The sequence below is a fragment of the Elephantulus edwardii genome, unplaced genomic scaffold (genome assembly GCF_000299155.1).
Source record: "Elephantulus edwardii isolate Elephantulus edwardi_28Jun2011 unplaced genomic scaffold, EleEdw1.0 scaffold00028, whole genome shotgun sequence".
NCBI lineage: Eukaryota > Metazoa > Chordata > Mammalia > Macroscelidea > Macroscelididae > Elephantulus > Elephantulus edwardii.
In genome coordinates, this window is record NW_006399778.1 from 7,369,886 (window position 1) to 7,382,758 (window position 12,873).

General features: G+C 44.1%; 1 protein-coding gene across 2 annotated transcripts in view; it reads left to right on the forward strand.

Annotated features, from left to right (window-relative positions):
* The first annotated feature begins 513 nt into the window (after positions 1-513).
* ASAP3 (ArfGAP with SH3 domain, ankyrin repeat and PH domain 3) overlaps positions 514-12,873 on the forward strand; it is a 64,890-nt gene continuing 52,530 nt past the window's right edge. For both annotated transcript variants that reach the window (XM_006883531.1, XM_006883530.1), the window contains exon 1: positions 514-642. In XM_006883531.1, the coding sequence (XP_006883593.1) occupies positions 514-642 (129 nt within the window). The remainder of the gene's footprint in view (positions 643-12,873) is intronic.

Here is a 12,873-nt window from a genome sequence, read left to right on the forward strand (position 1 = left end):
GGCTGGGATGGAAGGGGCTTGAGAGACCTGGATCTAGAGTAAAAGTGGACCGAGCCGTGGAGAAGCTTTGCGGGAGGCAGGGGGGGTGGGACAAGGGCCAAGAGGCGGGGCTTGGAAGTGGCTCGGCTGAGGGGAGGGGTTGGGAGAGAGGCTAGGGGCGGGGCTGCAGAGGGCTGGGGGCGGGGTCTAGGAGCCCGTAGCAAGGCTGGGAGGCGGGGCTACCCAGTCTAAAAAAGTGGGAGATGCCTGAAAGTAGGGGTCGAGACCGATGAGCAGCTAGGCAGCGAAGCGGGGGGCTTCCCGGAGTGGAGCGGTTGCGACTGTACCCTACGAAGGCACTGAGAGCTGGGGGCACCGAGGGGCGGGGCGAGCGGGAGGCGGGGCGTGCGGAGAGGCGGTGTCCCGAGGCCCACAGGGCGCCCGCGGCGGGTGGTAAGGTTGGCCCAGCGCGCACAGCTCAGCGCCCCTCACGCCCCAGTCCGGCAGCCGCGGCGCGCCCGCCCAACTCCCGCCATGCCCGAACAGCTCAGTGTTGCCGAGTTCCTGGCCGTCGTTACCGAAGACCTCAGCTCTGCGACTGGGGCCGCCGCTTTTGCTGCTAAGATGCCCCGGTGCCGGGGGGCGGCGCTGGCACGAGAAGAGGTGAGGGGCCCCGGGCGGGAGTGTTTGGGTTCTGGGCAAGGCCTGGTCTTGACCTTTATAGACATGACCAGAGACGCGACAGCCCTTCATCCCCGCTCCAAAAACTTGCTCTCTAGATCTGCGAGAACTCTACACATCGCAAACGTTCATGCCCCTTAACGTCGAGAGGGTGGGCCCAAGGGACCATTTGTGGGGGGCCTCGAGTGTACTTGGATGACAGACTTCAGAAGTTGGGGGACATACTGCAAATGCTCTTGATGGCCAGCCCTGTCCCATGTATGTTTGCTCTGTGCTTTACTGTATCAGCTTGTGTTTTCATCTTTGGAATCCCACAGTTCCCACCCCCCACCCCCCACCCCAAGGCACGCCACTTCTGAAAAGCAGTCCTTTCCTTGCCTCGGTCCTAAACTTCTCCCAGACTGCAGAGGGGCCCTCTTCCCTCTTGCCTCTGAGATTTGGCGGGTGTTTGTGGAATTAATGCGCATGGGAAGGCGCCAGGAGCCGGGGTTCACCTTGGCCAAACTATTGGCAAGTTTACAGCCTTCCCTCTCCTCCCCTTTTCTCTTTGTCTTTTGGAGCAAAGCGTCCTAGGCCCTTTTTTTCCGCCCTTGCAGAGTGCCCCACCCCATTCTCCTGCTCGCTGGAGTTCATTCCACCTCTTGACCTGCTGCAGGGAACGTTCTCTAAGGCCAGTGGAGAGTAATCTGGTTTTTTGCAGTTTCCTTCCCAAGGATGCCCTGACTCTTGGGTGGCCTTTTGGACCTCAGCTCTTACCTTCCAACCTTTATCTTTAGTGTATTTGGCACCTCCTGTGTGTGGCAGATACAAAACTCAGTAGGACTGTTCATAATACACTAGGCCGATGTCTGGAAATCTCTCCTTGTCCTGTCTGGTGATTGAACCCTGTCTCCCTGTTTCTGTGTTGCTTGGTAAGGGTAACAGGGGATAGTGGAAAATGCATCAACTTTGAGGTTTGAGACCTGTGTTCAAATTCATATTCTATAATTTACCAGCTGTGTGAGCTTGGACATATGACCAAGTCTATTTTTCTGTCATCTGTAAAATGGGTATAATAACATTTACTTCACAGGGCTATGGTGTTACTTGAGGCATGTGTATAAAAGCATGAGGTGGTGGTTGTTGCCATCAAGTTGATGTCGAGCCATGATGAATGACCCTAGGTGTGTCAGAGTAGAACTGTGTTCCTTGAGTTTTCAGTGCCCAATTTTTTTTTTTGGAAATGGATAGTCAGGCCTTCTTCTGAGGCGCTTCAGGTAGACTCTAGGGTGAACTTGCATTTACTTTGATAAAGGAGATGATTCTCATCAGTTTTAATCTCTGGACTTCCTTAATAGTAAGGTCTTGTACTGCCAACCCAAAGGCACATGATTAGAATTCACCAGCTGCTCTGCAGGAGGAAGATAGCCAGTCTCCTCTAGGTCTGTTTACAGCCTCTGAAAGCCTGCAGGAGGGTCAGCTGTGAGTCCCATCTGACTCAACAGCACATAACAGCAGCAGCTGTACACAGTAACTGGGTCTCTTTTGTTCTCAATTTCTCCAGGATCTGGCCTAGTGCTTTACACGTGGTAGGAGTATGTGTTTTAGTTTAAATAAGCAGCGGCTGGTGACCTTTGGTGTCCATCCTTGGGCAGAACCAGTGGTCCTATTTCATATAAATTTTACTGAGACACTGACTACATGACTTTATCCTGTGGAGGAAGCTTCCTAGGTTTATCTTCCTAGCTTTTCATTTCACCTCCTGGAAGGGCTCAGTGCCTCTGGTGTCCTTAGGGCTTTCAGTGTTCATCCTTCATTCCAGGTCATTCGTTGGAATGCAGAATCAGAGCAGGAACACAATGAACCCTCCCCAAGGACAGAAATGCCCATTTATGCCTGTACATCTGGTCCTGCCTTCTGTGTTTGTGTAAGCACTTGTATGTGCTTGGGGAAGGTACCCTTAGACTGGGTCTGGAAATTGCAGTAGACTCTTATCAGGGCTCCGCTTTGCCCCAGTTCAGACCAAACAAAACTGAGCCGCCTTTGCCTCCAGTGCATGCGAAGGGTTCATTCTTGCAACAGAAACTCATGTAGCGCCCAAACCAAACTTTCCAGCATTTCTGTGCCCTGAACCAATTAGAATCTGACCTTTGGAGTGGACTTTCCTGAGGTTTCTGTTTAGATTTTTGCATGTGATTGAACTTACACGTAGCTACGAGATGGCATTCCCCCTCACCTTCGCCCCTGTTACAGCTTAGTATAAGTACTCCCACCCCATACACACACAGAGAGAAAGAGAGGGAAGGAGGGGGAGAAGGAGAGAGAGAGAGAATGAGAATAAAAATGCAATTAAATTTTCAAATAAAATCTTCCAGTCTCCAATGATATCCTAGAGCTAACTAGAGACTCTGAACTGGGACTTTGCAGCTCCTGCTGAGAAAGATTAAAGGAAACTAAAATGTCAGGGTTGAAGGACACTTTAAGATAGAGATAAGTAGGAACTTTTGATTCAGATGTTTTTGTTGATATGCGCCTTTGGGAGCTGACTCAGAGCTGACTCTTCATTGTGTTTTCAGAGACTGTAAATTGCACGTGAGGAGATTGCCTATCTTTCTGGGCAGCTGGTGAATTTGAACCATGGGTCTTTGGGTTGGCAGTGCAACTCCTTATCCCTAGGCCACAAGAGCTCCCGAGATGAGAGAGCTGATGTCTAGAGAGAAGAGACTTGATTGAAGCCTCGCAGTTGGAAGAATCTCACAGGTGAAAGTCTCACAGTGGAAGAATTTGGCATTTCTACCTAGGTCTTCTAACCTCTTTTCAAGTAAAATCCATCTGTCTGTCTTTCCTGTGTCTCTCCTTGCCTCAATTATTTAATCTGTAAAATAGAACTAATAATATTTCACTAATTACCGCATTAGGGAGCCCTGGTAGCTTGGTGGTAAGGACAGCTGATAAGCGGGGATGGTCAGTGATGAGTTGGTTTTGACTTGACAACACATAAAAACAACAGTTACCTCATTGCAAATGTGAATGATTAAGATAATTTTCTTTTCCTGCCTTGGCTCCTATCACCTTGCCTCTATCACCTCACTAATGTTGGATGAAAACAGGCACAGAGAAATAAAGGCAGCTGTCCCATGTTACACAGCAGATCTGTCTGACTCCAAGACCTGTGTTCTATCCAATTCTCCTTGCCAGATCTGTTCTACCCACTAAGGACATAAAGATGTTACTCTGATTTGCCGGTTGTTTAGGGAGATAAAACTGCTATTAAGCCATAAATAGGATTCTATCTCAAGTGCCCTGTGATAAGTATAGCCAGTGCCATAAGAGGCCAGTGGAGAGAGAGCAAGACCAGACACTACTGTCCCAATCAGGGAGAGCTTTCTGGAAGATGTGAGAATATCAGCTGGGTATTGAAGGAGAAAAGAAGTTTATTAACTAGAAGAGAAACGTGAGGAAAGTCAGGGACAGATGGGAAGAGGGTGTGTTTGGGAACTAAATAAGACAATTTGACCAGAGCTGAGAATTCATACTGTAGCATGTCTCAAACTATGAATGAACATACACCTTCTATACATCTTGGATGATGAAGTCTACCAGAAATGACAGATCTTTGAAGGCCTGGGTTTTATATATTTTTTTTAGATTTTAATACCAAGTTTTATTTGCATAAAACATTTTTTTGGTTGTGTTGAAAATGTATGTAATAAAATATATGCCATCTAGTCAAACAATAAACAGGCCTATAAGGTAACAATAACACTAGGGAGGCACTCATTCCCTAGAATCATCAACCACGAAAGATCAAAAGGGCAGCGGTTGCCCAGGGATGCAGCTAAGAAGACAGAAGAGGATAGGATAGAAGGATTCATGGTAACAAGAATTACAAAGAGGAAATGGAAGAATATGGTTATAATGGGAAAACCAGTTTGTTTTGTAAACTTTTATTCAGATCAGTTTTAAATTTAAAAGCATAACAGAAGAAGCTAAACTCACCTATGACCACTTCTTACACACTCACTCTCCTCAGAGGTAATGGTGGTTATTGTTATGTGCTTTCATGTCAGAACTAACTCATAGTTGGCCTCCCTGTGGGTTCTTAGAGGCTTTAAATCTCATAAGAGGAGATTGCCCATCTTTCTTCTGAGGAGTAGCTAATGGATTTGAACTGCCTGCCTTTGAGTTGGCAGTGCAAGTATTTACTCCCTAGGCCAGAGCTCCCTCAAAAGTAACTACAGTGAACAATTTAAGGTGTATGCTTTCCAGTATGTATACTCATAGAACATATATTATTACTAAGAAGGGTGATTACAGGGAATGTTTAAATTACTATCATGCTTTATAGTATAATGCTTTTAAGTTTTGTTACAGTCTTAGTTATATTTTCCTTTGTGAAGTCTACATTTTTAAATATTATTTTACAAATATTTCATTTTAATATTCTTGTATAGTTTAAATTCTCCTCTGAGTTATAGCTATGTTTGATTTAGTATAAAAATGATACCATTTTAGAGATTGTTTATTTGCAAGAAACATAAATCCACCCAAGTTCATTTAGGTTTGAAGATGAATTTATTTTAAGGGATTAGAGGTACCTCCTCACATAGTAAGTAGGGAGCTCTGGTGGCCTAGTGGTAAGAAGCAGTGTTGCAATCCCAAAGGCACATGGTTCGAATCCATGGGAGAAAGATGAGTAGTCTCCTCCCATGAGATTTACTGCCTCTGAGAATCCGGTAGAGGGTCAGCTGAGGGTCAACAACAAAAACAAAAACAACAACAACATGGGCTATTAAGTGCGGAGTTGCGCTGCTTACCCACCAGCTGCTCAGGCGAAGGATGAGCAATCTCCTCCTGTGCCATTTACAACCTCTGAAAACCTGCTAGAGGATCAGCTCTGAGTTGGTTTGAACTTGACAGCAGTGCCTTTGACTTTGATATGGTATTGAAAAGCAGAACATAAAGATTATGGAACTGTTGCCTTAGATAAAGAGTTGTGCTGCCAGCCTAAATGTATGTGGTTCAGATTCACCAAGTATTTCTCAAGAGAAAGATGGGCAGTCTCCTCCCTTGTGATTTATAGCCTCTAAAAACCTGGAGGGTTGCTGGCAATGATTGTGTGATATAAAGATAGGAAATCCATGGGTTGTGTAAAAAAATTAATGCACTTAGTTACTAAACTGAAGTTTGGAGGTTGAGTTCACCTAGAGGTACATGAAGGAAAGTCCTGGCAAATGGAGAGATGAGCTGTTGAAAACTATGGAACACCGTTTGACACATGTGGGTTGCTTTGAGCCAGGATTGACTTGATGGCAATGGACAACTGATTAAGTAAAGATATATTTTAATGTCTGAAACTTGAAGCTGTGCAGTCACTAGGAGCTAAGGCAGCTGTTTCTTCCTTCTGACTCTCTTGCCTCTGTACATCTTGCTGTTTGCACCAGTGCATCTGACCAGTGCTTTTGCTTACTTACCATTCCAAGGGCCCTAAAGTGCATCTTGAGCCACCATGCTCACATGACCTCACTGGTCCAGTATCTGAAGGTAACCAAGCCAGTTTTGTGTCCCACTTCTAAATTCCTGGCAGAGCAACTGACTGCCTGGCCCTGCTTGTGGGTTAATTCCAGAAGTGCAATCTCCACCCCCAGTTGTAAGCTTGTCCTAGGGACTCACCCTTTAGGAGCGGGGGGTGTTTTAGAGAATAGTGGAAGGATCCAGTCACCCCAGAAATAGCCATAGCTATTATTCTCCACTTAGCACAGTCCAGGCTTGTGGTGACTCTGGCCTCATCCTATGCTGTGCCTCCATGGCTCCCCAGGTGTGGATGAGCCTCAGTTTGAAATGCTCAGATATAGGGGTATTGGAAAGGTAAGGGAGTCCAGTCCGATTTTGAAGCCCCGAATGCAATTAGACATCTAAGCTTTTTCCTGAGCAGAGAAACCAGTGAACCAAATCATGTTCTCTGAGAAGTGAAGAAGGCAGGCTTTGTCAAGGCTGCAGCAACCAGTATACTCCCACAACTCCACTGAACTGGTTCTGATTCGTAGGACAGACTAGAACTGCCCCACAGTGTTTACAAGGCTATAAATATTCACAGAAGCAGACTGCCACATCTTTCTTCTGCAGAGTGGCTGGTGGATTAGAACTATAGACTATTTGGTTAGCAGCCAAATGTTTAACTACTGCACCACAGGAATCCTCATCAACCAACATAGCTCCTGGCATATTCTGAGCCTTGTGGAATAATAGCGCCGTGGGGAGCAGAAAGAATGCTGCAATTTAGAGACCCAGAGAAGGCCACACAAAATTTACTTGTCTCCCAAGCTCTGGGAGAAATCCCAATTTTGGCCTTAAGAAGAGGGAGACTTGGTATGCTTTCACTTTATACCTCATTGAGTAAAGGACTGGCTCAGTGACAGGATAAAGTTGTCTGCCTGATCCTACTCTAGATTATTGGATGCTCCAGTTAGTAATTTCTCCCCGTTTTCTAAGTTAATATATATAAGACTCAAGAGAATAGTCTTATTTCTGTGTGCATTATACTGTTTTCTCTCTTTGCACAAGCTGGTTTTTTTTTTAATTAAAAATATGGTTTACTTCATGAATTTGCATGTCATCCTTACAGAAGGGTCATACTAATCTCTGTATCATTCCAGTTTTAGTATATGTGCTGCCAAGAGAGCATGAGTTAACTAATTTTCTCCCTGTAGCAACTCTATAAAGAAAATGACATTTCCACCATTCTAAAGATGAGAAGATTGAGGTTCCAAAAGCTTAGTACCCAACCCAGGATTACTCAGGTAGTTAAAAAGAAAAGCTGGGATCAGGTTAATCTAAACAATATTAATAGGAAACTGCTCTGTGTCAGACACTATGCTAGACACTACTAAGTAGCATACCTGTTGTGTCTGCTCCCGGAGCTTGAAGTCTTCTGGGGAAGACAGGCAGAAAGCTTACCAGTCAGTGACTGCACATTATGTTAAATGACACAAAGGCTCATCCTCTTCATGAAACCTTGGTGATTTGGTTCCAGGCACTTTGCATGATAGCCTTGCTCCGCAGGCGGTCCCATACACACCCTTTGTTTCAGTCACCTCCTGTCTCTAGATGACTCACACTTTTGTACCTCTAGCCCGGTACCAATACCCAACCGCTCCCTTGACAGTTTCACTTAGATGTCTCAATGTGTTCAAAACCATTCCCAGGAACTGTCCCTCCAGGCTGGTCCTTCTACTGTTCCCTCCTCTGGGAGCTGTACCTCCCTGCGTTCTGGCACACAAGCAAGAAGCCTCACATCTCCACCTACACGCTTCGTCACCAAGGTCTCTCAAAGCTACATCTCTCCTTCTAATCCAAGCCACCATATCTGCTGCCTAGACCCTGACAGTGGTCGCCTAGCTGATCTCACTGTGTTTCATTGAGCTCAGTTTTTTCTAATAGCATTCCATCTCTCTTTTTGTAGCACTCAACATAGATAAATGCTACATTTATTTGTACAATTACTTTACTAAAATCAATCTCACTAGACTTTGGACTCCATGAGAATAGAATCTAATCTTGCCATAGTTGTTGTTGTTATGTGTCATCGAGTCACCTGCAACTCATAGTGACCCTATGTATGTACAACAGTCTTAAACCCTGCTCTATTGCGTGCCAATCTTAATGTAATGTCTCTGACACACCTACCCCCGTTATCCCAGGCACTGAGCCAATCCATCTCATTGAGGGTCTACCTCTCCTGGGCTGTCCCTCCACCCTCCCAAGCATGACATCCCTCTCCAAGGACTGATCCTGCCTTGCAATGTGTCCAAACTATGTCAGACGGAGCTTCAGAATCCTTGCCTCCAAGGAGCAGCCTGGCGTCACCCTCTTCAGGACGAAGCCAGGCATCTCTTATATTTACCATAGCACCTGGCCCCCACACTAAGGTGCGCCTGATCCAGATCATAGTCTTTGCAATTTCTTGCTATGTGTCAGAGAGCTGGAGAGTGACTAGGGATGACAGAATTGATGCCTGTGAGCTGTGGTGCTGGAGAAGAGTATTGAATATACCATGGACTACCAGGAGAACAAACAGGTCTGTCCTAGAGGGGGTGAAATCAGTCTGCTCCTTGGAGGCAAGGATTCTGAAGCTTCATCAGACATACTTTGGACATGTTGCAAGGAGGGATTAGTCTTTGGAGAAGGATGTCATGGTTGGTATGGTGGAGGGAGAGCACAGGAGAGGAAGACCCTCTATTAGGTGGATTGATTCAGTGACAGGGGTAATGAGGATAGGTGTGTCAGAGACAGTAAAGTTGGCACAGGATAGAGCAGGTTTCTGGCTATTGAACATAGGATCACAAGCAACTCGACAGCACATAACAACTCTTAAAAGCCTAGATTGGTGCTTGTTGCAGCAGCACATGTACTAAAATTGAAATGATACAGAGATTAGCATGGCCCCTCCACAAGGATGACACGCAAAAGCCTAGACTGCCTTGAGCAGACTCTTGGTGGAGTTACAGATGTGAAAGACAATTCTACTGAGGGCATAGAAGGAAGTGAGATTGTTAACAACTGACATGGTGCTGATGGCAAAAATGGTGAAGAAAGGGTGGCAGCAGAGCTTGTAGACCAATGTGGGAGCCAACCCATGGCAAGGAGGGCTGAATGCCTTTGGACAGAAGTGAGGCTTGCAAACTCATGGAGCTGAATGAGAAAGCTGAGAGCCTTTGGGCTAAGACTCACTGTGGAATGGGGTTCCTCCATGTACCTTGTTTTTTTAAAAAAGATCTGTTGCTATAGAAATTTTTTTTATAGAAATATTTTTTCTTTGCTTTTTTAATCTTATTGTGATTTCAGTGAAAGTTTACAGGAAGATTGGGTTTTAATGCATTCATTGATTTATACTTTTGGTAGAGCTGATCTGAGCAGGGCAGAGGCTAGGCCAGCCTGAGAGACTCAAGGCGCTGAGAGGCTAAGGAACCAGGAAGCAGATGCTGAAGAGACAAGGATCACAGGAAGCACAGCTGAATGGGTTTCAAAGGGTAGGTAAGGGCAATGGCCTCTAGGACTTCAGAGGTCCAAGATTACAAAGAGTCAGATTGAAACCAACTCAGAGTCAGAGTGTGGGGTGTTTTTCACAAGTGCCAGGGGAATGGGCTGAATCGAAGAATAAAGGGCTATCATACCAACAGGGCAGAAGAATGGGACCTGTTGGGTGAATAGCTGGGGTCACTGCTCAGATTAGGAGAATGGGGCTGCCAAAGCTGAATGTACATTTTCTTTTGGGTTTTAAAATGATTTAATGTCCACTACCTTTTCTTTCCCTCAAGTTCTCCCATTTATAAGAGGCCTTTGTGTCTATTGCACTGTTGTACTTTGGAAGCAGATTATTTGTATTCTGCATTTCACAGTTCACAGATGAAGAGGAGTTTTGCCCTAGGATGGAATTTGGACTTGATCTAAGATTTCTGGAATGAAAGTGTTTTGCATGTGGCAAAGATATGTATTTTAAGGGAGGGACAAAAGGTAGAATGCTGTAGATTGGAATGTGTCCCCCCAAATCTGTCTCCTTGGTGGAGCCATGATTCTTAGTGGTTTGGAAATGATGTAATAATTTTTCACGATATGGCCAACCAATCAATTGTAAAGATACCTGACAGAGTAGGATGGAACAGTCTCACATCATAGCCCTGATACCTGTAGGGAGAGTTTTCATAGGGTATGATCTGCATCACCTTTTATCTTGTAAGAGATCAAAGAAGAAAGAATCAAGTAGAGAAGGGGAGACTCGACTACTACCGAGAAAGAAGACCCAGGTGCAGGGTGTGCCCTTTGGACTTGGGATCCCTGCACTGAGAATCTCCTGGACCCAGGGAAGTATTGATGACAAGACACATGTAAATATCTAAGGGACGAGGGCCTCCACATGTTTGGAGGAGACAAAGACCTTCCTCCGGAGTTGACAGAAAGCTTTTCCCTACAGCTGGCGCCCTGAATTTTGACTTTGAGCTTTCTAAACTAAAACAATACCTTTCTGTTTGTTAAAACAATCCTTTCTTTATCTTCCTGTCAAGCAACCCACTAGCTAACCAAGAAAGAGACCAACAAGGGGACTACTACACTTATTTAGGAAAGTGATGATTATTGTATGGATAGGGTTGTATTTAAAGGAGGAAGAGAGAAAGGGAAAGATTTTAGAAGTATTTGATAAATAGTCATATCAAAAGTTGCTAGTGGTGTAAATGTGATCAAGAATGGCTTCCTTCTCAGAGATGCACGGTTCGAATCCACCAAATGCTCTGCTGGAGAAGGAGGAACAATCTCCTCCTGTACCAGTCAGATCTGATTTCACGGTACACACAAAAAATAATGAAATAAAATAAATTTTTTAAAAAAGAATGGCTTCCTAATTTCTGGTAAAAGGTGCTGTATGTATGTATGGGGAAGGAAAATCTGGGAGCGGAATAGATTTAGGAAAAAGTAAAGAACTTCTTTGTATGCATCTTATAGGTCTTTTGAGACATGTAAGTGGAGATGTAAAGAAAGCAGTTAGAAATAGGAAAGGAATGGTTTGGAGAAAACATTTTGATATGATAGATCTCAAACTTGCATCTGTATAAGAGTCTCTTGACAAGCTTGTTAATATGCAGACTCTCAGGCATCATTCTTAGTGGATGGTTTATTAGTTGTATCTTAGGGTTCTTGTTTTAAGTAAAAGAAACCAGCCTGAACTGATTTCACAGAAAAGGAATTTATCAAAAGGGAATATTTTGCTCACAGAATTTTTTGAAAGCTGAAGAACCAGATAGGAATAAGGGAGACTGGACAGTAGTCTGTTCAAAAATCTCAGCCAAAAAACTGGAAAAATATCTGCAAAAGACTCAAGCAAGACCCACACCTCACTCTATACACAAAAACCAACTCAAGGTGGATCATGGACCTAGAACTAAAACCAAGGACTATAAACTTCATTACAGAAAAGCTAGGAACAACACTAGAAGTCCTAATCCACAACATAAACAGTCTTCCCAGTATCCTGGAAAACCTACAACCAGGAGAAGATAACATAGATGAATGGGATCTTCTAAGACTCAAATCCCTATGCACATCCAAAAACTTCTCCAACAGGGTAAAAAGGGAAGCCACTGACTGGGAAAAAGTATTCGGTAATAACATATCAGATAAGGGATGTATATCCAGAATTTATGAAATACTTGAGCACCACAACAAGATAAAGGTAAATAATCCAATAGAAAAATGGGCACAGGATATGAACAGGCACTTCACCGAAGACGACATTCAGATGGCTAACAAGTACATGAAGAAATGCTCAAAATCCCTAGCCCTAAGAGAGATGCAAATTAAAACAACTATGAGATATCGTCTCACCCCAGTCAAAATAGCAAAATTTAACAGAACAGCAAGCAACAAATGCTGGCGAGGTTGTGGAGAAACTGGAACCCTGATTCACTGTTGGTGGGAGTGTAAAATGGTGCAACCCCTGTAGAAAGCAGTATGGCGCTTTCTCAAAAAGTTGCGAATAGAGATACCATTTGACCCAGCAATTCCACTACTGGGAATATACCCTGAAGAGACCACAGCTGACATCCAAGCAGATATATGCACACCCATGTTTATTGCAGCTTTGTTCACAATAGCAAGGATTTGGAAACAACCTAAGTACCCATCAACAAACGAATGGCTAGAGAAGCTGTGGTATATTCGCACAATGGAATACTATGCTGCATTGAAAAACAAGGAACTCATGCAATATTATTCAAAATGGTTGACTCTGGAGAACATTATGCTGAGTGAAATATCCCAGTCGCAAAAGGACAAATATTACATGATGCCACTATTGTAGAATGGGACTAACCTTGGGGTTGGGGAGAGAATGAGTAAGATGGGTTCAATAATGTATATTGCACTGAAACAGAGGAGGGAGAAAACTGTTTAAAAGAGATATGTGACTAGGTATTTCTGTCATCACAGGAGTCTAGAGCGATAGCTCCATGGTGGAGGGGACCTGGGGGAGGGTTTGTAAAACAATGAAAGAATCTTTTCTTTTACTTTTCCATAATTTTTGACTCATGTACTTATAACTTGTTAGTTAAATTTGTGTCTTCTAGGTTGCAACCCCCCCATGATACATCTTCAAGGATATTGTACGGCTAAGCACAATTAATAACAGTGCATCTAAATTCCAAAATCAATCTCCATAATAGTCTGTGTTTCCTACTGCCAAAG